This window comes from Melospiza melodia, chromosome 3 (assembly GCF_035770615.1).
Source record: "Melospiza melodia melodia isolate bMelMel2 chromosome 3, bMelMel2.pri, whole genome shotgun sequence".
Lineage (NCBI taxonomy): Eukaryota > Metazoa > Chordata > Aves > Passeriformes > Passerellidae > Melospiza > Melospiza melodia.
Genome location: NC_086196.1, coordinates 110,685,269 through 110,708,247, shown reverse-complemented (window position 1 = coordinate 110,708,247; position 22,979 = coordinate 110,685,269). Strand labels below are relative to the sequence as shown.

The 22,979-nt window shown below is 37.8% G+C and overlaps 1 protein-coding gene across 14 annotated transcripts in view; it reads left to right on the top strand.

The window, feature by feature from the left end:
- Positions 1 to 22,979, top strand: part of CDC42BPA (CDC42 binding protein kinase alpha) — a 181,938-nt gene that overhangs the window by 129,304 nt on the left and 29,655 nt on the right. For 8 of the 14 annotated variants that reach the window (XM_063152594.1, XM_063152595.1, XM_063152601.1 and 5 more), the window contains 11 exons: positions 4,142 to 4,247; positions 4,843 to 4,991; positions 6,099 to 6,190; positions 8,722 to 8,798; positions 9,931 to 9,978; positions 16,831 to 16,950; positions 17,654 to 17,734; positions 19,814 to 19,919; positions 20,653 to 20,789; positions 21,441 to 21,580; positions 22,460 to 22,541. In XM_063152594.1, coding sequence (XP_063008664.1) covers positions 4,142 to 4,247; positions 4,843 to 4,991; positions 6,099 to 6,190; positions 8,722 to 8,798; positions 9,931 to 9,978; positions 16,831 to 16,950; positions 17,654 to 17,734; positions 19,814 to 19,919; positions 20,653 to 20,789; positions 21,441 to 21,580; positions 22,460 to 22,541 — 1,138 coding nt within the window. Of the gene's footprint in view, positions 1 to 4,141; positions 4,248 to 4,842; positions 4,992 to 6,098; positions 6,191 to 8,721; positions 8,799 to 9,930; positions 9,979 to 13,757; positions 13,797 to 16,830; positions 16,951 to 17,653; positions 17,735 to 19,813; positions 19,920 to 20,652; positions 20,790 to 21,440; positions 21,581 to 22,459; positions 22,542 to 22,979 lie in introns of all 14 variants that reach the window. The other 6 variants (XM_063152605.1, XM_063152606.1, XM_063152597.1 and 3 more) reach the window with 3 other exon arrangements.

The window sequence follows — 22,979 nt, the reverse complement described above, 5'->3', positions numbered from 1 at the left end:
CTTTAGGAATAATGTGTGAAAACCTTTTAATCTTGCTGTTGCTCTCTCAAGATATCATAAACAAGGCAATATTTTAATATAAACACTTGAATCAGACTTTCACTGCAAATTCTATTGTGGGCTCAGCAGACCCTCACGGATCATTCAGCCTTAATGGAGCTATTATATTGACGAGTTTACATTAGCCAAATCACTCATCATTCCTTGACAAGAGTAAGAAATATTGAGGCTTTTATAGTGGGCTATAAATTTTCCTGTGGGAGATGGGAAAGAGATTAATTGCACTGGAGGTTAATGCAGTCACTTGACAAAGGAATATTTTAAATATTCTGTGCCGTGCAGAAAGGAGGTCACTGGAAATCTTGGTAGTGATTCCCAGTGTACTTGGCAAGAATCCTGACTTGGGAAGGATTAATCTAACCTAGTTGTACAAGTCCTAAGGTAGACAACTCAATAAATCCCATTTATTCCCATTCTACTTTAGAGGTTTGGTTCTCTCACCACAGGTTGAAAAGGAAACCTACACAACTCATGTCAGATGGATAATTCTGTGTCCTTGAGTATGTTTAAATGGATGAGCTGAATCCTACCAGTTTTACCTATAGAGTGGATGTTAGGCTTAGATTCAGCTGTCACAGTTGTTTACCAGAATATTTAGTTAATATTTTCCTTATCACCAAGATATTTTGTGCTGTTGTTGGTTTTATCTTAATTGACCTCATTGAAAAAAACCCCAACACAAAACCACTATCAAAAGGAGAAAGAAAAAAGTACCAACTGCCCCCTCCCAACACTTCTAAACTAAATCAAACCTACAAAAGCCCCAAGATTTGGGTTGGAGTTTTTTGGTTGTTTTAAAATGTTTGCTCTCAGAAAAAAAAACCAAAACCAACCCACACACAAATTGTGAACAAAATACAGCAAAAATTCTGGGCATCTTCAACTGTTAAGAAACTCAAATCATGTGATATTCTGAGATGTGCTATGTTTGAGTTACAAATAGTCAGAAGTTAATTATTTCTAAAATAGAAATTCTGGAGGGCAGGGTGAAATTTCAGAGGTTGGGAGCAGAAGGAAGTGTTAAAAATTTTTAGAGACGTATTTTTAAAAAACAGATTTCATTGGAGACACCAGGGAAAAATTAAAAATTAAGTTGGAGACCTTGAGCATACTGGTACAACAACAGAAATTTAAAAGCATTGAGAGACTAGAGGAGTCATGACTGTCAGATTTCCTTGGGATTTTTAAATCAGGTTAAACAGAGCTTGGTGTAAAACACCAGGGCTTTAAGACCACTTCTGTTGAGCAAAATTCTTTAGTCCTCTGGGTCCATTTTGCATTGCAACTTCCTGAGCATCCTGAAAAACACCATACAGGTAGCAGCCAGTGGTTATGGGAAGGTTCTCAGGATGTTGGCTCCAGCCAAAAAGTTAAATTTAATTTTACAGGAATTTGTACCATATTGCTCTTCTGGGTTCTTCGCATTGAGGAACTAAATTTGCAAGGGCAGTTACATTGAAAACAGAACAGTTAATCCAAATTTTCAGTAAAGAAAGAAGTGACTGGGTGGAACCTGAAGACATCATCTTCCTTTGGTCTCTTGCTGTGCTTGTCAGAGCTCTCTGTCAAAATGAGCACAAGGAGAACAACATTAGTCAGAGTTAATTTGCCATTCTTGCACTTTTTTACTTTAATTTTAATTTTTAAAGCCTACCAAGTGGAGCAACCCAGCAAAACAGTAACAAATAAAAAAGTTCCAAGGGGTCTTGTGGCCACACAATGTTTAATAACACATGCCATTATTGAGAAAATTTTGCCATCTAGTGGACAACAAAACCACCTCAGTTCCCAATGGCACTGCTTTAATTTGCAGAGCTTGAGGAGTTCCCTTGAATTCAGTACAGATATTTGTAAATATTTACTTTATATTTTAATTTTCTAGATTTCTGCTTGTCTGTGGAACATCTTTTTTGAGGTTTTTTTCATGAGCACCTTTCCAGCATTTGAAGCCTGAGGGCTCTGTGCACCCTAAATCAAATAACTGAAGTGTTTCCTCACCTTCCATCAGGAAGGATCTGTGACATCATAAAATTGGACGTAGAAATTGGACCCTTTTTTTCTACAAAGATTTTATGTGTCATTAAAAATAGAGAAAATTAGATGCTAATTTCTAAATCTCTTTCCCTCCTCGTACATCAGGAAAACTTACTCTTACCTTGAGAGCCTCACATTCTTTTTATTTCTACTTAAGCTTTTTTCTTTTTATAGTGTATTTAATTATGAACCACTGCCTCCAAAAAGCATCTTTAGGTACTTCTCACATCTTTTGCCCACTGTTACAGCCTAAGTGGTTTGTATAGGCTCAGATTAGCTTTATCAGATTGTCAAAGTGTGTCATCCAGAATGTTATGGGAAAAGAAGTTGGTATGTGACTTCCATTGAGTTCTGATGTACCTTGGGGAAAACAGTGACTCGTTAACATAAAAACTCTCACTGACTTTTAATAGTCAGGACATGTAGGGTTTCCCTGGACTCCTCCCCACTACTTGAACTAAATTATAAGCAGGAGACAAAGAAATGAAGGCCCAATAAATGCCTGTGTTTTCATGTCAGGTGTGAGATTTGTGGAAAATGGTTGCTAATTTTGCTTTTGGCTCCTCTGTATTACAGCAATCTGTCTTCCTTAAATAAACCTTAAACTGCACACCCAAAGGTCACCACAACCTGCAGATATTTAGCCTGTGGCTTTCATGATGTGATCTTGTCCTTAGGCCACTGTGGGAAAGCTCTTCAGTTCCTCCCTGGCCCATGACAGTTCAGAGTGTGTGCTCCATGTCTTCCTTGCCTCCTGGCACCTATCTGTAAATCTGTGTTGAAACTTTTATAATTAATGGTAAACTTGCAAGCAGCGCCATTTCCATGTTCTCTGTGTGTGTGTGAACCCTGTAGTATCAACCAGAAAAACTTACATTGCCTTGTTAGGCACAAAGGGGGAATCAGTTCCTGCTGGAAGGTCACTGCAAGACACCATCAACCACCTGGAGATCTCTCATCTCCAGTCCAACAAACTTAGGGTTAGAGTTACTTTTAAAGATCAGGAAGCAAGGATAAGTTATTTGCATAAAACAGAAAAAATATGTTCCCACTTCAGTATATTTTATTTAAAGCTATTTGAGGTTCAGTATTTGAGCAGATCCTAAACATTTCAGTGTTTGGTGTTGATAAGACTGAACTGTGATCGAGCTGTGGTATTGCCCTACAGCTCAGGAACTTGCATAGGGCCTGGTGGTGCAGAACTGGGATTGCTCTTCTGTGGGCAAAATGAACATGTTTAGAGCCAGGCATGTAAGGAAATGAGGTGGGTGGGATGGTGTTGGTTTTTTTCTCTGTTTGTTTGTTTTAGGTTTTTCATAAGTTACTTAGTTTCAGTGAGTTAATTTTTTTAGCAACTTTCTTTTCTATGTTAACACCTGAGGCAAAGTGAAGAAAGAACCTTCTGTTGTGATTAATCACACCAAGTTGTTGTTCTTTCTTTGTAACTGATGATCAAAGAATCTGAAAAACAGGCATGTTTCCTTCTTGTTGTCTTTACACCCAGAAAACATGTCTGGATAGAAAACAAGCTTGGTGGATGAGAAAGCCTCTTCTGGCTTATGCTGTTTAATAATATTAAAAGTAGACTCTCCCTGTTTAATTAGCTCTCCTTGAAGTAACATCACTGTTCCACTGCTAGTTCTCATAGTCAATTGATTCAGTAAAGTTAACCACGAATTCCAATATTTTCTGGACAATAATTGTTAATTATTGGTTGTGAATTTTGTCTTCATTTACTCCCTAAAAATAGGTTGAAAGATTTCTTCCTCAGAGTGTCAATTTCAGGTAGATGATAGGTATTACTTTAATTTTCAGTCTTTGTCTTAGTGATGCATATTGTTTAATGGAACTCCACAAAGCAGCAAAGAATTGATTCTGTGTGGTTTTCTGATTGGGCTTTTGTTGTTGTTGTTTTTACTCTTTTTTTAATGATTCTTTTTGTATTCTGCATTATCTGCTTCTGGTTGTTGGTTTGTTGAAGAGACTTCTGTTTTTTCTTTAGATTCTTTGGTTAAAACATCGTATTTTTTCTTATCTAATCATTTAGGGTAAGTGATGAAAAAGATGCTCGAGGTTATCTTCAAGCCTTGGCCTCTAAAATGACAGAAGAGCTGGAAGCCCTGAGGAACTCCAGTTTGGGAGCAAGAGCTACAGTAAGACTTTACTTCTATATGTCAGAAGGTTTTTTGTTTGAAAAAAACACTGATTTTCAATTTCAGCTGCAGCAATAATCTGTCTGTAGAGTCTATGTTAATTGAAAGTTAAACTTTCCTAGAGCTTCTGAATTACTGAATACCAGATTTATTGTTTATCAATTAATTAAACACCAAGATCTTTATAATGTGATTTTATCTATGTTACAGTTGAAGAGGCTACTTTGTAATCAGATATGAATTTGTTGAAGGAAATCATGCTTTTGTTCATGAAAACCTTCAAGTCTTTCACTTGTGAAACAAGTGAACACTTGGATGTCCTTTGTAGCTGTCATCTGAATTGAGGCACATCAAAACCAGAGTTCAAAAAATCTCTTTGCTTGTGAGATCAGCATAAACCATAAAACTTGTTACTTGAGTTCAGAAATACTACTGCTAACACTACACTTAATTTTAGATTATTTTGCAATTAATGTACTCTTGCATGAAGGACATAGTAGTCTGGGAAATGTAGTTGTTGAAGGTAGTTACATTCCTCATGTTCAATTTCCTTTCCTCTTAGTCTTTCTAATCTGATTTGCTGGTTCTTTCCTAGGACATGCCCTGGAAGATGAGGCGCTTTGCAAAGCTGGACATGTCTGCAAGGCTGGAGCTCCAATCTGCTCTGGATGCTGAAATCCGAGCCAAACAGGCTATTCAGGATGAGCTGAACAAAGTCAAAGCTTCCTGCATCTCTACAGAGTGGTAAGACTCTATTGTTCTCATGCAAATTTACTTCAATACCTCCCAGGAAATGTCATCAAATCATTGTTTTATCTGCCTTGTCTGTGGAAATTTGATCACCCAGATGAGAAAAAAACCCGTCTCTCTTCATTGTTTGAACAGCTGAGCACTTCCTGGGGAAAGCTGAGATCTTGAAGACTTTCAGAGGGAACACATTCTCTTTTAATAATGTGATCTCTCCTAGTTGTGATAACAAATCCAAATCCATAGTTTGGGTTTGTGTCTTAGAGTGTATTGTTTTTCATTCTGCTGATAGCTGCACTGGGTTAGCTGACTAAAATTAATTATTGCATACTAATTTGCACAGGAAGAAGTAATAATAGTTAATGGACTATAAGGAATTCTTTTATTCCTTCCTCAGACCTCTCTCTTTCTCATTTCTACCTCACCACCCCCACAACAGAATTTATTCTGAGTTGTGTAATGCCTGAAACAGGTTGGTAGGAAGTCATTCCATTTTTAGGTGTCCAGTTTCAGCACTGCTGGGTTTTGCAGCTTTAGGAAAGCAGTAGGACAGAGCTGAGATCCAGGTGTGTTACCTGTAAAATGGGAACATCTGGTTCACCTGCCTTGAATGTTTTTCAGGCCAGGTAATGTGATGACAGGCAGAATTGGAAGTCCTATAAGAACAGGAGAACCAGTGTTTGCTTTGACAGACAAGAATGAGAAATGTGCTGAAATTGCAGAGTAGAATTACCTCTCAGCTGTGAGTCAGAAAGCACTGAAACGACTAACTGTAAAGGAACTGAGAAAAAAAAAATAGTTCAGCTGAATCTATTACTATCACAGTACTTAATTAGCAAATAAATTTTAATGAAAAACAGAACTTTCTAAAACATAAAAATACATACAGTCTTTTTTTCTCATTCACATGGATACAAGCTCATTCAATTACTTAGAAATTAGGAACATGAAAAACATGAACCTATTGAATAGATAAATGGCTTTTTTCTGTAAACTGAACAGGTCCCAGTAGATTTATTCAGGTGTTTGAAGACATCAGGAACAAGAGTGACTTGTACCTTGGGTTCTCAATACTTACATACATTTTTTTGTGTTCTTTTGAAGCAAATTGCAAGAATCTGAGAAGAAGAACATGGAGCTTTTGGCAGACATCGAAAGGCTGAAAAAGGAGACAGAAGAGCTTAGATCAGAAAAGGGTATGGCAACTGATATCCAAGTAAATAGTGTGTCACACTGGTGGGTGCATCTGATCAATCAAGTGTCACCTTGAAACTAAAATATGACATCAACATGTGGGCACAACACTTGTGTGTCAAGATGTACCCACAGTAGTTGCATTTGCACTTTTAACACCTGTAATAGGCCTCAGTTGTGTTGGTGCCTTTGAACCAGTAAGGTACAATTTGAGTTGAAGCTGCATTGTTTTTATTTGCCCTGTGTATAGTGATTTACTGCCAGAAAACTGTTAGAATATAGATATCATTCTAACCTTTTCTCCTTTATGATGGGTGAAGGTATTTAGATATCAATACTGATTATAGTGTTGTTCATCTCTGAGTGTTTTGGGCCTGTCTACAGAGAGAGTAAACAACTGCAGAGGAATTCATAGCATTTGTTTGTTTCTGGGATAACTCCATGGATGGGCTTTGCAGCCACAGAATGAGCAGTGTGGTCATGAGTGCTTTGCTGTGGTATTAAGAGCATGTTCTGGGGTTACTGTTGCATCTATCCAATACTATTTTGGATTGTTGCTGGGAGAAGAGACTGTTTTTAGTAATTCTGCATTGAAAAAAAAATCATTAAGAGTTGAATAATGCTTAGGCTGATTCTTTGCAGTTTCTGTAGTAGCTCTAATATTTGTGTCTCATGAGGCACATGGGAAGAAGTATTTTTCAGGCCAAATGGAATTACCTAATTTTCTGTAGTTCTGTGAACTCCAGAATTTAAATACCCTGGCAACAATTGCTGCATTGGGATGTCAAATATTGCTCAGCTTTTCCAACTTAATGGCTGGTTGGTCAATAAAGTATTAGGGTTTACATTCAGCTCCTATATATAGGCCTTCCAGTGCTGATTGACTGGTAAAAATAATTCAAACCTATACAGAGCATTAACAAATGGTTCCAGTTAGCAAATAAGACTTAGGGAATTGATACTACCTCATCTTAATGCTTAGCACTGATACCAGGATTATTCTTCCTCCAAGTGCTTGGAGAGAAGCTCTTGATAGCATCTCCCTGGAGACAAAAATACTTTGTCATGTTTAGGTTTCATTTTTGTGTTTTAAATATTGTGCATGGTTACTTGACTTCTGAAATCTTCCTTTGTATAAAATAATGTTGTGAATTTATAATTCATATTTTACCATATATTTTCCAGTGTTTAAAACCTTATTGTTCTGGTAAAATAAACTTTTACTCTTTGCTGAAAAGAAACAAGCATAAAAAGTACTGTTCAAGGAAACATTAGTCATATTTCTTAACAGAATTATATTAGTAATATTCTGCTGCAATTATTCAAATAGTCTGATAGAAATTCACCTTAATCTAAATCATTACTACCTTTGATTTGGTTTTCTCTTAAAAGTAGAAATATATTGCTGTTTGAATTATGAACTGTATAGAAGATTGAAATGTAGTCAGGGTACAGTGGTAGAGTAACTTGCAGTCTGTAGAAATTGATTTCTAGGAAGGGATTATTCGCAATAGCACCTAATCCTTTCCTGTTTATAAATATATTTCAGAAATTCAAACAGATGGGGAAAAGATTGCTGAGAGTATTCCATAAAGTTGGTGGTAGTTTGAAAATTTGCTTTAGTATTTTACTGTGATTTCAGTGTATTTATATTTTAAAGAGGAAAGTGTCTTTTGCAACTTTATTTGCAGTGGGTTATATTTAGAACATACAGATATGGCTAATTAGAGCAAGACACTGACATTTTTAAAAAGAAATAGGTGACTTCTGATAGCATCATTGTTTTGAGATGCACACAGTCCTGCAGGCTCTGGTCATAATAAATACATATATGTATGTGCATATATAGCATGTTTATAGCATTGAGAAGAACAGAGTTCATCACATCTGTGAAATATAAACACCCACACAGCACCTTGAATTAGAAAAGAAGAAGAAATAAAAAATACCAGTTGGAGTAAGTTAAAGTAAGAGCTGAGGTGTGGCAGCCCCTGCAGCTCCAGGGGATGCAGTGTTCCTGCTCCATCGCTTCAGTGTGTGACAGAAGCCTCTGAAACCTCCCCCAGGATTGTGCAGCTGCTGGGCACTCAGCAGGGAGAGGTGGCAGGCACAGAGCACGGCTCAAGGAACCCATCTGGTTTGGAAATGCCATGCTTTTTTGGCTCCAGCTGTCCTACCACAGTGGGACATGCCACGTGTCACCAGGGCAGGGTGGCACCTGCTGTGTTAGCGTGTGGTGCAGATGGACATGGGCACATTACAAACCAGTGCCCTGTGCGTAACAGACATGGACACAGAGTGTGTTTCCACATGGAGCTCACACCACACACATCCTAGCTTGGGAAAGGTTGATTAAACAGATGCTTGTTCATTAAAAAAATCATTTACTCTGGAAAATAAACCAAATGTGCAGCTTATTTCAAAACACATAGGTGCTTCAGGTGGACACTCAAAATTCTGATTCAGCAAGGCAAAGGTCCTCCATGAGAAGGTCTTATTTTCTGTAGCTTATAAACCTGCTGCTGTTTTCTAGGTGTAAAGCACCAAGACTCACAGAATTCTTTCTTGGCATTTTTGAATGCGCCTACCTCTGCTCTGGATCAATTTGAAGTAAGTGCACAGCTATTCTAACTCACTCAGTGGAACTGCTGTTGTGTGCAGGTCCTGTGCATATTTGCTGAGGGTTTGCTCCTGTATTTTAATTGTATTGCAGCAATAATATTTGTGTATAATAATTATTTATCATTTACAGTGCTGGCTGTCTTCTCTTGAATGCTTGTACTCACAGTGAATTCTGTCTCAAACCTTGAATGCAGAAATTTGCCTGATTTTGCAGTGAACATGAAAAGTATAGTTGTTCAAATGGCTTTTCTTTGTATTCAGAAAATGCTAAGTAATGCAGGCAGTGGTTTGGTAAAAACAAGAAAATACCAAATCATCCTTGATTGTATTCCATTAAGTCATTAGTACTGTTTATTAGGTTGTTTTCATCATCTGTTCTTTTACACAGATCTGTTAAATCCAGATATTGTTACTCATTTCCTCTCCACAGATCCTTTTATTTAAAAAATGAATGTGTTTCATACCTTTGTCACTTGTAGACAAAAGACCAGAATAGGTAGAAAGCCTGGCAGGAAAAGAATTAAACAATATGATAGATTTATTATCTTCTTTTCTAATCAACAGTAAGCAACGCATCATCTTTCTTTTAAAAGAACAGCTGAGGTGAAATATTGGTCAAACTGAATTCAGAGGATACAAGGCACCATCTTTACAGTTAGACATTAATCTAAGGTTTGCCCAGTTTTTCCTGATGCAAATACCACATCATCACATTTAGCTATGAAAGAGCATAAATCCCTGCTGTTACTGCTGTCCCAAAATTCTCTTTTCATTATGTATTCACTAATTCATTGTTCTCTCTTGAAGTCCTCACAATTAACATAGTTTTTAAATTTCCTTTGTAATAATTTATCTTATAAATTACTTTCAGTATAAGAATCCTGTTGAGAGTATAGCAATAATACTTTATTAAATGCTGTAAAAACACTGGTTTCTTTACAGATAGTACATTAATTAATTGTCTATGAAAGGCAATTAATGAAAACATACTGAGGTAATTATTACTGCCACTGGTTATTTACAGTTCTTTATTTTTGCACTTTTATTTATACTGAACAGTTTTCTTCATCCTTTTCTTTCTCTCTCTCTTTTTTTTTTACTGCTGTGTTCATTAAAATAGGATTCCTTTTCCTCCTCTTCATCCTCATTGATTGATTTTATGGATGACGTAAGTCTGACTTTAACCCAGTAAATCCCTCAATAACAGATCACTTGGTTGATTTGGAATATTCAAACATTAATGCAGTCAACTTAAAAAATCTGCACATGCAGTGGAGGGCAAAGTATTTCTGTAATAGCACTCTTAATACCTATTTATATGGGTAGGTGTTTTGTTTTGAAATAAATGCTTTTCTTTAGGTGCAGGTGAAGAATTCTTAATTGCAAACAGTTTTTTCTGATGGGGAAAAGCTGCTTTTAGGCAGCTGTTGATATGGCCTGTAAAAAACAGTTCCAAAGTCATCAGCACATTTATGTATTTAATTCTTTTGCTTCATATTATTCCTTTATCGTCTGTTTTTTCCATAAGTTTTCCAATCACTTCTCTTAAAAAGTTTCCCTTCCATACAGTTAATTTCTGTGTGCTAAAATAAATTTTTTTCTGGTTTTTAGCCTGCATTGTGCAAAGTCATTTTCATTATGACTGAAGTGAACTTACTACTTTTTATTGTCATTTGATATGCAGGTTTTCTGTCAGGACTTTAAAATATTTAAACTGTTTAAATATTCCCACTAGTTAATTGCACACTAAGGTAATTGAGTTAAAAGCTAAGAATTGACTGCATTATATTTCTTCTAAACTGAAGTAGTAGGCCCATAAAAGTTATTTTTAATAAAATTTTTGAAAGCCAGGTGTGTAGAGCTCCATTCATTGCATCTCTGTAGGAATAATTGTGTGTGTGTGTCTGTCTGTGCTCGTAGATGTGTTTGTACATATTATACGTCCATACATTCACACATATTTATACAGATGTGTTTAACACAGTGTAATCCCATTGGCATTGAAATTAGATCAAGTTAATATTGTTTGAGAAATCTCTGCTGTGAAGGGTGTAGCAAAGAGGATGAGGTACATGGGCCTTTTCTGCTGCTTTCATTTCCTTTTACATACTCTGAAAAAATGCTTCTGGGTGCTTTTTCTCTGTAAATCAGGTTTATACCTCAGACAAAATGTCAAGGTTCATCTTTGGTAGCATAATAGAAGGCACTTCTCTGCTTTTTTGTATAGCATACAGAAAGCTTCTGGCTTGCTGATAGTGCTGATAGTTTCCTGTTGTGTAAATCCACAAAAACCAAATAATATTTATATTCTTTATCTGGATTAAAGAAAACATGTTCTGTGTTACCTGAGTATTAGGAGCACTTCGTTTGTAGCAGCAGGTTCTTGAACAGAAGTTTATCTTTAAAAATATCTAAAACACTCCCCTAAACCCTATTAAAAGAGAAATAAAGGACAAATGTGGCAGTTACTGATAATGTTCTATTTTGCAAGGAGAAGCTTAGGACATGGATATTTTCCTGGTTGCTCTCTAGTTAATTCTGAAGGGCTTCAGTACTTTATTTCTTATTTATTGTTACTTGTTTTTCGGGTTTGTTTCAGTTTGGTGGTTTTTTTTGTTTTTTTTTTGAGAAGGCAGCATTTTTTCCACAGGCATTTTGACAATTTTGTTTTTTTTCTTTATGGAAGTGAGTAATTTTCAACTGCTGGCATACATCCTTTCATAGCAATTCTTCTTGATTGGCCCACCCAGATCAGATCTTTGCAGACCTTATAGTCTTGAGTAAAGGTTCAGATATTAATATTTATATTGTTTGCCTGTAGTTAGCTTCCTGCACGTGGAGTCAAACTTCTCCTGTTCCATCTTCAATTTGAGTCCAACGGGAGTGATTATTTTCTCAGTTGCAGTGGACAAAAGAAATCTCTGGGCTGGTCTGGCCAGGGGCTCATGTCTCTAACACCAAGGCAGAAATCTCTATCATCTGACCAAACTGCAGAAAAAGTACAATTGGCTGCTCAAAGATGGGAAGAGCACCTTGCAGAGAAATACAAGACATTCTGTCTTTGTTAGAAAGAGAGATAAAGCTGTTACCTGTGTTAGTAGATGAAAAGTAATGTCATTCAGTTGTGCTCTGAAAGTCAGTTCTGCATCTTTGATTTATTGGACAATCACTTGATTCATTCATAGCATAATTTATAGGCTGAATTATCTAAATGAATGGTTATTTATGATTTAGCTCATTGAGTTGCTTTAGTATCAATATATTAGATAGACTTAAATTAAAATAAGGCTGTTAAAACTCCCTGCCCACTGGCTGTGACCTCCATTCCCTTCCCAATGACTCTTATTGGCAGTGGTTACCTTCAAGGGCAGCATTTCTTGCAGCATCTCCAGAAGAATTAACTTCTCAGTCAAACCTGAGAACTCTGAGGGTTCTTTGGGGTCTTTGTAAGGCCAAGGAAGGATTAGAAGTCCTTAGGTCAGTGCTGCAATATTGCATGGGGTTCAGGAAAGCCTCTCTTGTAACCAAGAACCCCAAGTAAGTATTTCTGTTGGCCTGGGTTGTTTCTTCAGACTCTGTGCCTCATTAAGGAAGGACAGAGTGTGTGAAATAAGGTGCAGGTGCAGTTGCAAGGCATTCCTTGCAGGATCTCTGAAGTCTGTTCAGCACACAGATGTGCACACTGCACTGGGTTTCCCAGGGTGGGTATGTCTTGTGTGTCTGCCATCCAAATAACGTAACTATTTATAGCACTCTCTGAATGACTGGAGTTAATTCTCATTTTTCCAATGAGGAAAACAGTAGTTTTGCAATTTCTGCTGGAGAGAAATAAAAATAGATGTCCTGCTGCCTCTGTAGCCTGCAGATGCTGAGGAGAAAATGGTAGCTCACTACTCACGTGAGCAGCACTCACTGTTGGTTCCTGCCTGGAAAAGATGCTGGGTCAGGTTGGCAGAACTGGTGCCTAAATCCTCCTGGCTGTGACAGCCCCACAGGTTCAGAAACCATCCTGGTCTGTCCTCTGCACACAAGGGAGGAGGAGTGTGTTTGCAGTCCCTGAATTCCAGCCTGGGTGGGGAGGGAAGTCACCCCCAGTGAGTGTAAGAGACTAAACCCTGCTGCTCCCCCCTGCCTCAGTGACACTGTCTGGGTGTTAAGTCTCCTGTGTTCACCAGAAGTGTCTGACAGTGGAACTGTTGGGGTTTGTTGCTTTGCCAGGTGGATCTTTGTGAATCCCACTAGCTGTGGGAAGCAGTCAACTTGTTTTGTTTAAGGATGAATTTGTGGTTATTTCATCGCAATAAAATGGAATCCCATTTTTCCTTGTCAAAATTATTTTTCAGTCATGCTCAAAAATTCTATTTTTTGCCCTGTTACTAACACATTAGAAATTAGAAATAGATTTCTTAAGTCCTCCTGCAATCTGTCCTCGCATGCAGTCCCCATGGGCTTTGCTAGACTAAACAAATCTGAGCTCTGCAAGTAGCCACAGAATAACAAATGGTGTTCTGAATTCTTATTATTGAACAGAATAAGTCATAGTGGTGTGTGGTGAGAGCCTTGACTTCACCTGCACGTTCATAATTGAGTAAATCTGGTTCATAATGATACTTTAAATTGGACATATTGTGCCTCCAATAGATGACTTTATTCATTTGTTCAAAGCACAGAGATGCCAACTGCAAATTAATGGTGCAGTGTAGTCTGCAGCCCTGCTGCTATTGTCCAGTGTAAGACTGTTGACTTGGAATAGCTGTTCCTTTTTTTTTTAATGTTTCTTCCTTCTTGTTAGCCCAGAATAGCTTGTTTTTAAAATCCTTGTAACAGTGAACACGCCTGTGTGTGTCTAAGCACTACCTGTGGAGATAGATAGAGTGAGGAATTCTGAGGTGATGTATGTGTCACTGTTTGGTTTTGTAACATACTCTCCTCCTCTCTTTGTTAAAGCGCTCTCCTTCCTGTATTCCAGCTAACAAAGGCAGACGTGTAAGAGGCTGTCTTACTCTGTGTGGCCCTTCATTTTTTGCCTGTTTTGTCCATGCCTATGTTTAATGTATGGATTGTGTATTTACCTCACTGCATGTCTTGTGCTGCTGCTGCTGCTGTTTGCTGCTGCTGCTGCTGTGCTTTCTGTTGTTTTACAGCCGTGGGCTCAAAGCTTTTGGATTATTTCATTTGGCAGTCCTATGAGCAGAATATCTCTGAAACTGGAGAAGATGCTTTGGGTACTTCCTGATTTTAATGTGAAAGTTCTGTGTGGAAGCTGATCAGGCAGATGCAGGTTGGGAAGATGAGCAAACATCAAATGAGAGCCTGTTTGTTTCCTTGCCCTTAACAGAAGGCACGTGTTAAGTCATGGGAATTGCCCATAGAAGGTCAAAGTTTGGTATTTGGGGAGAACATCACAGCAAATGATAGAAAATATCACAGTATAACGATAAAAAGGAGGTGGGGAGTTGAGTAAATTGAGCATCAAGGAGGATAGGAAAAATTCATACAAAGAAAACAGAGATGGTTGTGTTGTAGCTGGTTAAGCTGGAAAGGTCTATGGTGTTTCAAAAATCAAGGTGGATTTTTAAGGGTTTACAGATGTTATCAAAGCAGATGCAGTGAGGATGAATTCCTACCAGTTAAGCTATGTCCATTTTAATCTCATACTGCCACTTCTGTTGTTTTATAAAGATGTGGTGGAAGGGATAAGTAAGCATAGACAGAATTTCTGTTGAATGTTCAATAAACAAACAGCAATGCCCATCAGCTCTAATGATGTCCTTAGCCATGCAGTTCAAAGCACACTGCTGACTCTCTCAGGCAAGGTTGTTTTTGTTGGTGGTGCCTCCAGTTGAGAAGTTTTCTCTCTTCCAGATGTGTTTAAACACTGGCCAGCTTTGGCTCAGACCTGCACAGTCCTGTGGAAGACAGCAAACTCTTGCAGTTTGGTAGGAAATAGTGAAATCTGCTTTGGGTAATCCAGTGGATTAGTTTAAAACCAGTTTGAAAGATGCTGGCATGGTCTTCATAAACTGTTGACCATAGTTGAGTCAGGTTGCTTTTGTGCTTGGTTCTTCTCATGAAAGCCAGGTCGCCAAGATCACTGCAGCAATCCAGCTTAAAGCCCTTGTTTCTGCCCTGAAGGTGGTGATTAAATTCCCTTCTGCAATGGTGGATCAGGTTCTGTGTGTTTTGTGGGCTTTTTATGTTTGTAAGTAAAGTGAAAATGCATTTGTTACTGTTTCAGCAGTTGTCTTCAACCACAAAGGTTTTGTAGCACATTCCAGAAAGGTTCCATCACTGATATCGGGCTTGTACTACATTTTTTCAGACACAATGAAAATTTTTTGGTATGCAGTTGCTGCTTTGAAAGGGAAAGCCCTTGGAGTGTCTGGAAACATTTATGAAATGATAGATTAGATCTCCAGGTTTAACTTGTAGGAAAAAAGGAGTGTTTATTTCTTGCTACAAAAAAATTTGCCTGTAGTTACTCACTGGGCTTATTTTTTAGTAACTTTTTTAGGGAGGAGGCAGAATTGTTGAAGGTTAAACAGTCTTTGTGTGGACTCCAAGTTTTCACATGTTTAGACTGGATTAAAAAGAAGTTTAAAATAATTGAAACATGTTGCATTTGAGGATTTACTACTTAAGGCATCAGTGTTTCTAATACTGGATAAAGCTTTCAATTATTATTTGCTTCTGATAAATCTAAGCACAAAATGTTCACTTTACTGCTACTTTTTGCCTGAATGCTTGAAACACATGATCTATGTGTAGTAAACAGGTGTATCCCAGTGTGAGAATTTCCCATTTTCATTTCAGAAATGCTTGCAGGCATGTTAACATGCCTAAGTTGATTAAATTGATGAGCATTCTCTGGTAAAACTAGAAGCCATCACACTTAACTCACTATTAAAAAAGATAAATTAAAATAAAACTAGCAACTGCACCTGTTGGCTACCATGACTGAGCTCCTGAAGAACAGGACTGTATGTGCATGTATAAAATTGGCTTGGCAATATAATTGATTCCCAAAAAGCAGTAAAGTTTGTGGAATTCTTGGTATTGTCAGTGGCAAATGCAATGAGAACCACTGGAATGTTCAAATGCTTTCTGTAAACATGGCTGCATATTTTAGTTTGCCTGCAAGCTAGGCAAATCCTTGGCAGTGCAGAACTGATGATAGCATTGCTCCAGAAAATCAAGGCATGCCATGAAGCCTTCTGCAGGCCTGCAGCTTTTACTTTTATTATTAGTGGGAAAAAAGCGTTTTCACCTTTTTTTTTTTTTCTAATATAATTTTACATAGGAAACTTTGCAGAGATGTCTTGTTTTCAAGGAAGAATCCTGCCTTCTCTGATTTTTTCAGCTTTACTAACAAAAGATAACTTGTTACCCAGGATGCCTCTTTGTACCTGTGTGCCTTGTTCAGTGTAGCTCTGTGTTGGGCTTAGTTTCATTCTGTATATCAAGGACTAGGAAAACATTCCCCAGAAGAATCTGTGTTCCTGGTAAGGATGTTTCTGTAGTTCAAATGGGGTGCAAAACCCCCTCAGTTCTCTGTGAATGTAGTTATCAGGATACACACTGCTCTGCCTTTTCTCCTGGTTTTCTTCTGAATATCTTTGCAGGAATTTACATGGGCTGTGGAAATTCACTTCTAACAAATCCCTGCTACCAGTGGACAAAACCCCGTAGTGTTCAGAAAACATTCACCCTTGAAAAATGCTGAATTGCAAGTGTCTTCAAGTAGTTATCAGGGCCCTGAACTAGCAGCTCTTATGCATGTGCTCACCTCTCAGCAGAAGCCTTGGTGTGTTTACATGCAACAGTTTTCATTCCATTTTGTTGCTTTTAATTAGGAAGTTGCTTAAAACTGAATTTTTATCCTCTCAGTTCTCTCTTAGGAATTCTACTGCTCCCATATCTTATTTTGGTAAGAGTTGAGAATTTTTTTTTAATGATGTCTTTGATTTATTTCTTTGGTTGTTGTTTTTTTTTTTTTTTCTCTTTTGAATTGTTCTCCTAGATTGATTCAGTTGAGAATTTTACATTGTCTAATACTCCATCACGGGATGAAGATAGCAAGTCTCACCTCCATTCAAGATCAAGATCTCCTTCCACAGCCAGTGAGATTGAGCCAATTGAGGTACTTCAGTGTTGAAAGATATTTGTCCTTTTTTTTTCCCCTCTTTTTAGGAGTAACAGTTTCACTTGTATAAAAATGAGTACTGCAAGTCTTTTGTTTAAGGTGCAGCTCATTCTTCTGCAAGACTGTTTAAGACTTTGTCATGGCCTTCTGCACTAGTGGTGAACTGTGTTTTGGGGAATGTTGTATTTCCTTTCACATATGGGTAATTGAATAGGAATGGGAACTATGAATCAATTATTAGTTATGGTCTCTCTTCTTAACATATCCTCAGTCATGAATTTAAGAAATGTTAGCAGAAAGATTGTTATAATACAGTTTGTAAAAATGCACTTTAAAGCCCTGCTGGAAGTCTTGTTACTATGAAATGTTAGCCAGATTCTGCAACTATAACAATACATTGATGTAATAATTTATCCCCTTTCCCTGATTAAAAAAAAAAAAAGTGTGTTTTCTAATATTTTGTATTAGAAAATATCTAATCAGATATTTCAGACAATGTGAAGTTGGTTTTAACATTTAGGAGATGAATCTTGCTGAGAAATAAGATTTGTTTTTCTAAGCCTGGCATGAATCAGTTTGGTTTCATGGCTTGGATGCTGGGGAATGGGGTGGGTGGGACAACCTGCTCTTCTTCCTTTATCCAGGCTCTCTTTGGTAGTGTGTTCTTGATGTCTGATTGATCTTTGGGGGCTCTGTGCAGGTTACAGATCATCCTCCCCGTTCCATTCACACGCCCACCATGAGGACAGCGTACATTGGCTCGGGACTCTCTGCACCAAAGGTACCCTTTTGTCAGGAATTCCCACTTTCTGTGTAGCAAGGGCAACGTGGCACTCCTAGGCTACAGCTCCAGGAGAGCTGCTTATCACACTGATCTTCCCAGAGCTGCCTGGAAGGGCATTTAGGAGATGAATATGTGGGGTGTTTATGTGCAAGCTGGTTGCTCTCTGAAATTTAAAACCCTTGGTTCTTAGATTATGGAGTGTGACAAGCTGCATGTGGAATTCCACAGGCATTTGATGGTATGAAAACCAGTAGTTTGGACACCAGAAAGAGGTAAATGAGGTAGAATGTGAAGAAAGCAAAGTGCCATCCTAGGAAGAGAGTGTTTTCTGACATGTGACTGACCAACAGGCCTCTCTACTCTTTACATACAGGAAAGTCTCAGATTAGCATGTCTGTGTGCTAATTGGATGTTTCTTCTTGAGAAAAGGCAAAGAGTATCCCTAAAAATAAAACCACAGATTTGCCTGTTTTAAAGCAGTGTAGAGTGAGCACTACAGGAAGAGATTTCCAATTTTCCTGTCTTTTGGCTTTTACCTGCATAAGTATTGATTTTCCATTCGTTGTTCAAATCATTTTGCTGTTGCTGAACGTGCCAGTATATGCTAATTCCCAGGAGATTGTCTATTCAAACAAATGAAGAATAAATACAGGCTTTAAAGGAAAAAAACTTTTATGAAAGTTTTGAAAATGACTCAATGGTTTAGGAATCTTCTGTATATTTTAAAATAACAGGTTTTTGTGCAACTAATAATGAAATAAGCAAGCCTTTCTAGTAGATCTGTTTCTCTGCTTTGATAAATTGCAAAGTGGCAGAAGATTCACTTGTGTAAAAGAAAGCTAGAAACTTTGAGCAGACAGTGCTCTGTTAGCAGCATCTTAGTAGATCAATTAAAAAAAGACTTGAAGTGCCCTTGGAATCATGTGAAAGAGACTTTACTGTCTACATAATTTAATTTTTGCAAACATTTTGCTCAGTAAGTAATGACTTGCTTTATAATTTATTATGTCCCCTAAAGAACCTTCTTATTTTTTGATTGCATCAGTGTTTAAAGCTGGGTGTTGTTTCCCTGCAAGTCTCAAAACAGAACATTCTGTAGACAGAATGCTGCCATTTTAACAGTAAAGCTGTCATTAAATATGGATAAGTTTGAGCCCTTAGCTGTGATATCCCATGCTCAGAAAAACAGGAAAGTGAGTAAAATTTTAACATACCTACTCTCCAAAGTAATCTGCAAAATTGTCTTGTTTGAGATCACATACATGATCAGAGGTTTTTTGGGACAGTCTTTGCAATGACCCTATGTTCTGGCCTTTCTTTATTATTAACTCCCAGTTATTTGCTGGGAGTTTCTTTAAAGAAAAGCGAAGCAGCTTCCTGGATTTTATGTAAGGCCATCTGTGAGTCATCCTGCCACATTCTGTGGGCCCTTAGCCTTTGTATAGCAGCATCAGCATGGCCATCCTTGAGGAGAGGGAGAGAATGAAACCACTTACTCATGTACTCTGTGTTCCCAAGGAAATATAAAAAAAGAGAAACCCTTTCAAAATCAACTTCATCTATCAACTTCAGCTCTTCCCTTTAGATTGGCTGTTCTGAATTGGCCCTGCTGAACACTATAAAAGGGGGCTCTGTCAGGGCTTTCTGAAATTCTGAAAAAGTCTGCTCTTTTTCTTTTAACTAAGGCAATACTCCTGACAGGAGCACTGAACTTGCAGCTTAGAAAATACTGTTATGGGCTGACCTGGTGACAGTCAGGTGCTCTCCCAGCACATGATGATTCACCTTCAACTTCTAAAGTGTAACAGAATCACTTGGGCAGCTTTCCTATCTGCAATGGAAGCAAACTCATGTTCTGACACAGGGTCCAGTTTCCATGGCCTTGTTTACAGAAGATGCTTAAAGTTATCAACAGTGGGCACAGTGATGAGGAAATGTTTTTTGGCACAGATTTCATTTCAGCAAGCACAAGCAAGCTGCCTGATGAAATGCACCTATGCTCTCTTGTCTGTGAAAGAAATAACTGTACTTGAGAAGTGTTACAGATGCTAACATCCTTGTCTGCTCATTTCACAGCCTAAAGCTCACCAGTTTGTAGTGAAATCCTTCAACACACCAACAAAATGCAATCAGTGCACATCCCTGATGGTTGGTCTGATACGACAGGGCTGTACTTGTGAAGGTAAGCACTTGGGAAAGCACAAGTGTGAACTGAAGTTCTTACAGATGCAAATGGCACAGGAAATGTAGTGTGGTGATGCAGGAGTCTTCTGCTTATATTTTGAATAGCAGTATATTCTCATGCTTCAGTCTTTAAGAGTAGAAGCCAAACACTTTGGACATAGATAAGAGATTGCCCAGTTATCTGGGGACACTTTTATTCCAATTGGTGGTAGAAGAGCTTAGTTCTGTGTACTCAAAATAGCAATAAGGGGGCCACAGGTGGCCTCCTGAGTGGTCACACCAGCTTTATGTTGCAGGGCTAAATTTAATAGACATCCATTCTGACTTATTCCAGAAAGATAGCAGAATTGATACTGAATGGCAGTTATTCTTGTTTGTATACACACAGAATGGTGCTTATTATTCAAAGGATGTTCCAGTGTTTTGTTTACTAGTAGAATTGGGCCTAGAGAACATAATAGAGATTATATTAGGCTCTTTCTTATCTATGTGAAAGCAAGTGTATCCATAAACTATTTAAAAAAGAGAAATTTGGGATTTAGAGCAGATAAAAACATGAACTTTGCTGTGTGCATTCTTATATTTCTGTCTGTTGCAAAGTTCAGTGAGATTATTCAGATGCTGGCCAAAAAAGGAAAGGGGATTTCTTTGTAAATCTCATCATCATTATCCCAACTTTTGCATTGCACAAGAAATAACCATCAAATCTTTTTATTTCTTCTCCTCACAAGTGTGTGGGTTCTCTTGCCACGTGACCTGTGCAGACAAGGCTCCTGCAGTTTGTCCAATCCCTCCTGAGCAGACTAAGGGACCTTTGGGAATAGATCCACAGAAAGGCATAGGAACAGCTTACGAAGGACATGTCAGAGTAAGTAGGAGGCAGCTACATTTGGGGCACTTACATTAAATTCATTGTTTCCCAGAGCTGGCATTACTTTGAATATTGGGGGGCTAGATTCAATTACATCTTAGGGTAGCAGTTTGGAAACTAAGATTTAAATTTTCACAAAGCAACTCTTAGCATTGTCAGCAGTGATCCTCTCTCCATCTCTGTTGGTCAGTGTGATTTGGGTTGGTCTTGAGCAGTTTCATCTCTGCAGATCAGATCATCTTCCAGGCTCTGTGGGTTTTTTGAGTCTTTCTGCTAGTACTGTCTGTGGTTACTGGTGTGGATATTTGCACAGAAATATTAAAATATCTACTCAGCTTAGTTTTGGCCATAATTCTGTGGCCAACTAGAGACGAGTTCTTGTCTCCATGTTTCTTAATACAGCTCTGAATGAATTTGTGAAATGAGAAGAAAGAATCTGTGATGCTATTAATTTATTAACTAGTATATTGTCTGTCTGTGTTTGTTGGTCTTACTGCTCCTGGGCTCTTGCATATGTTGCTTAACATCATCACTGAATTAAAACTTTCCAGCCCAGATGAGTAAACTAACTGATTTATTTTTGTGCTGTTTTATTTTTTGATTGCATCTAAACTAACAGAGAGTTGATCAGAATTTATCTTTCTAAAGGTCCCCAAGCCAGCTGGAGTAAAGAAAGGTTGGCAGAGAGCACTGGCAGTGATCTGTGATTTTAAACTCTTCCTGTATGATGTAGCAGAAGGAAAAGCATCTCAGCCCAGCGTGGTAGTGAGTCAGGTCATAGACATGAGGTAAGCTCTTTGCTGCTGGTGGGAGCTTGCTAGAAGCACTAGGAGGTTTTGTGCTGCTTTTCCTTTTTGTCAAATCAGTAAGCAAGCTCCAGAGCTTTTATGAAACCCTTTAATCCATGCTGAAAGGCACTAATTTTCTGGGATAAAAAAAATAAAAGAGCAGTTAGCAGTTACTTGGAGTTAGCCTGAACTACACTTGTTTGTTCCTCTGTGGATGTCTAAACTTCCATTACAACATCATGTGCAAAGAGCATCTGTTCAGCTGTGGAGAAGATCTGGAATGAATAAAGAATTAAAAATAACACCATTTTGGAGTTGAATAGAGTTTTCAAAGACATAAATACATTGTTGTAGGGTAAATGTATTACAATTTCTGCTTGAAAAGGGCTGAGTAGTTTGTTCCCACAATCTTCAGTACTACTGAAATACTACTAGCCTCACTGAAGGCTGAGAATATCTAACATAGTAACTAACTAAAGCTCATCTCTGATCTAAGTTAGTTCATCCAGGAAGCCCCAAACTGCTGAAAGTTATAGCTTCTAGGTGAGTTTGGATTTTTATGAGAGTTGGAGAAGTTGTTCTTTGTTCCACTTATTTTTTAAATTGGACTTTTTCTTTAAAGGTTTTAATTTATACAGATTAAAAACAGTTACAGAGTATCTGAATAGATTTATTTCCATCAGCATTTACCAGGAATTAATTATGCAACATTTCATTTGTGAGTTTTATCTTCTGATACAGATGAAAGGATAATTTTAAAAATCAGATCTCAGTGCTGACTTGTTTCCTTCACTAAGCAAGACTATTGAAAAAGTAAAATCCAAACATACAGATTTTGCTCATTAACTCTTTTCCAATTATGTTTATGATCTCCATAAGGGATGAAGAATTCTCAGTGAGTTCTGTCTTGGCCTCAGATGTCATCCATGCAAATCGGAAAGATATCCCCTGTATCTTTAGGGTGAGTATGACACCCTGGGTTTCACAGGGTGATGTGTGCTGTGACAGCTCACCAGTATTTTATTTCCTTGGCCAGTTCTGCCCCTGTGGAATCCATGGCAGCAGCAGCAATGCATAGGGATCTGTACATATGTAATTTCTGTGGTAAAAATAGCACTGGTACATCTAGACAAGCATTCATCTCCGTGTGGGTCGTATTTTTTCATCTTCACAATAAGACTTATTTCCCTCCATTTCTTCTTAATCATTTGAAATTCTTCTGTTCATCATGACCTTGTACATTTTCATTTCCTCAAGTTGGCCTCTGCTTCTCAATTTAACTTACTGGGTTATTGCTGAAGTCTTTATTTTTTATGCTTTTTTTTTACATATGCTTTGGATATCTGAAAACTCCCATTCATCAGGTAGTCAGTACAGAAATTGAGTGCAAAATGCTCAT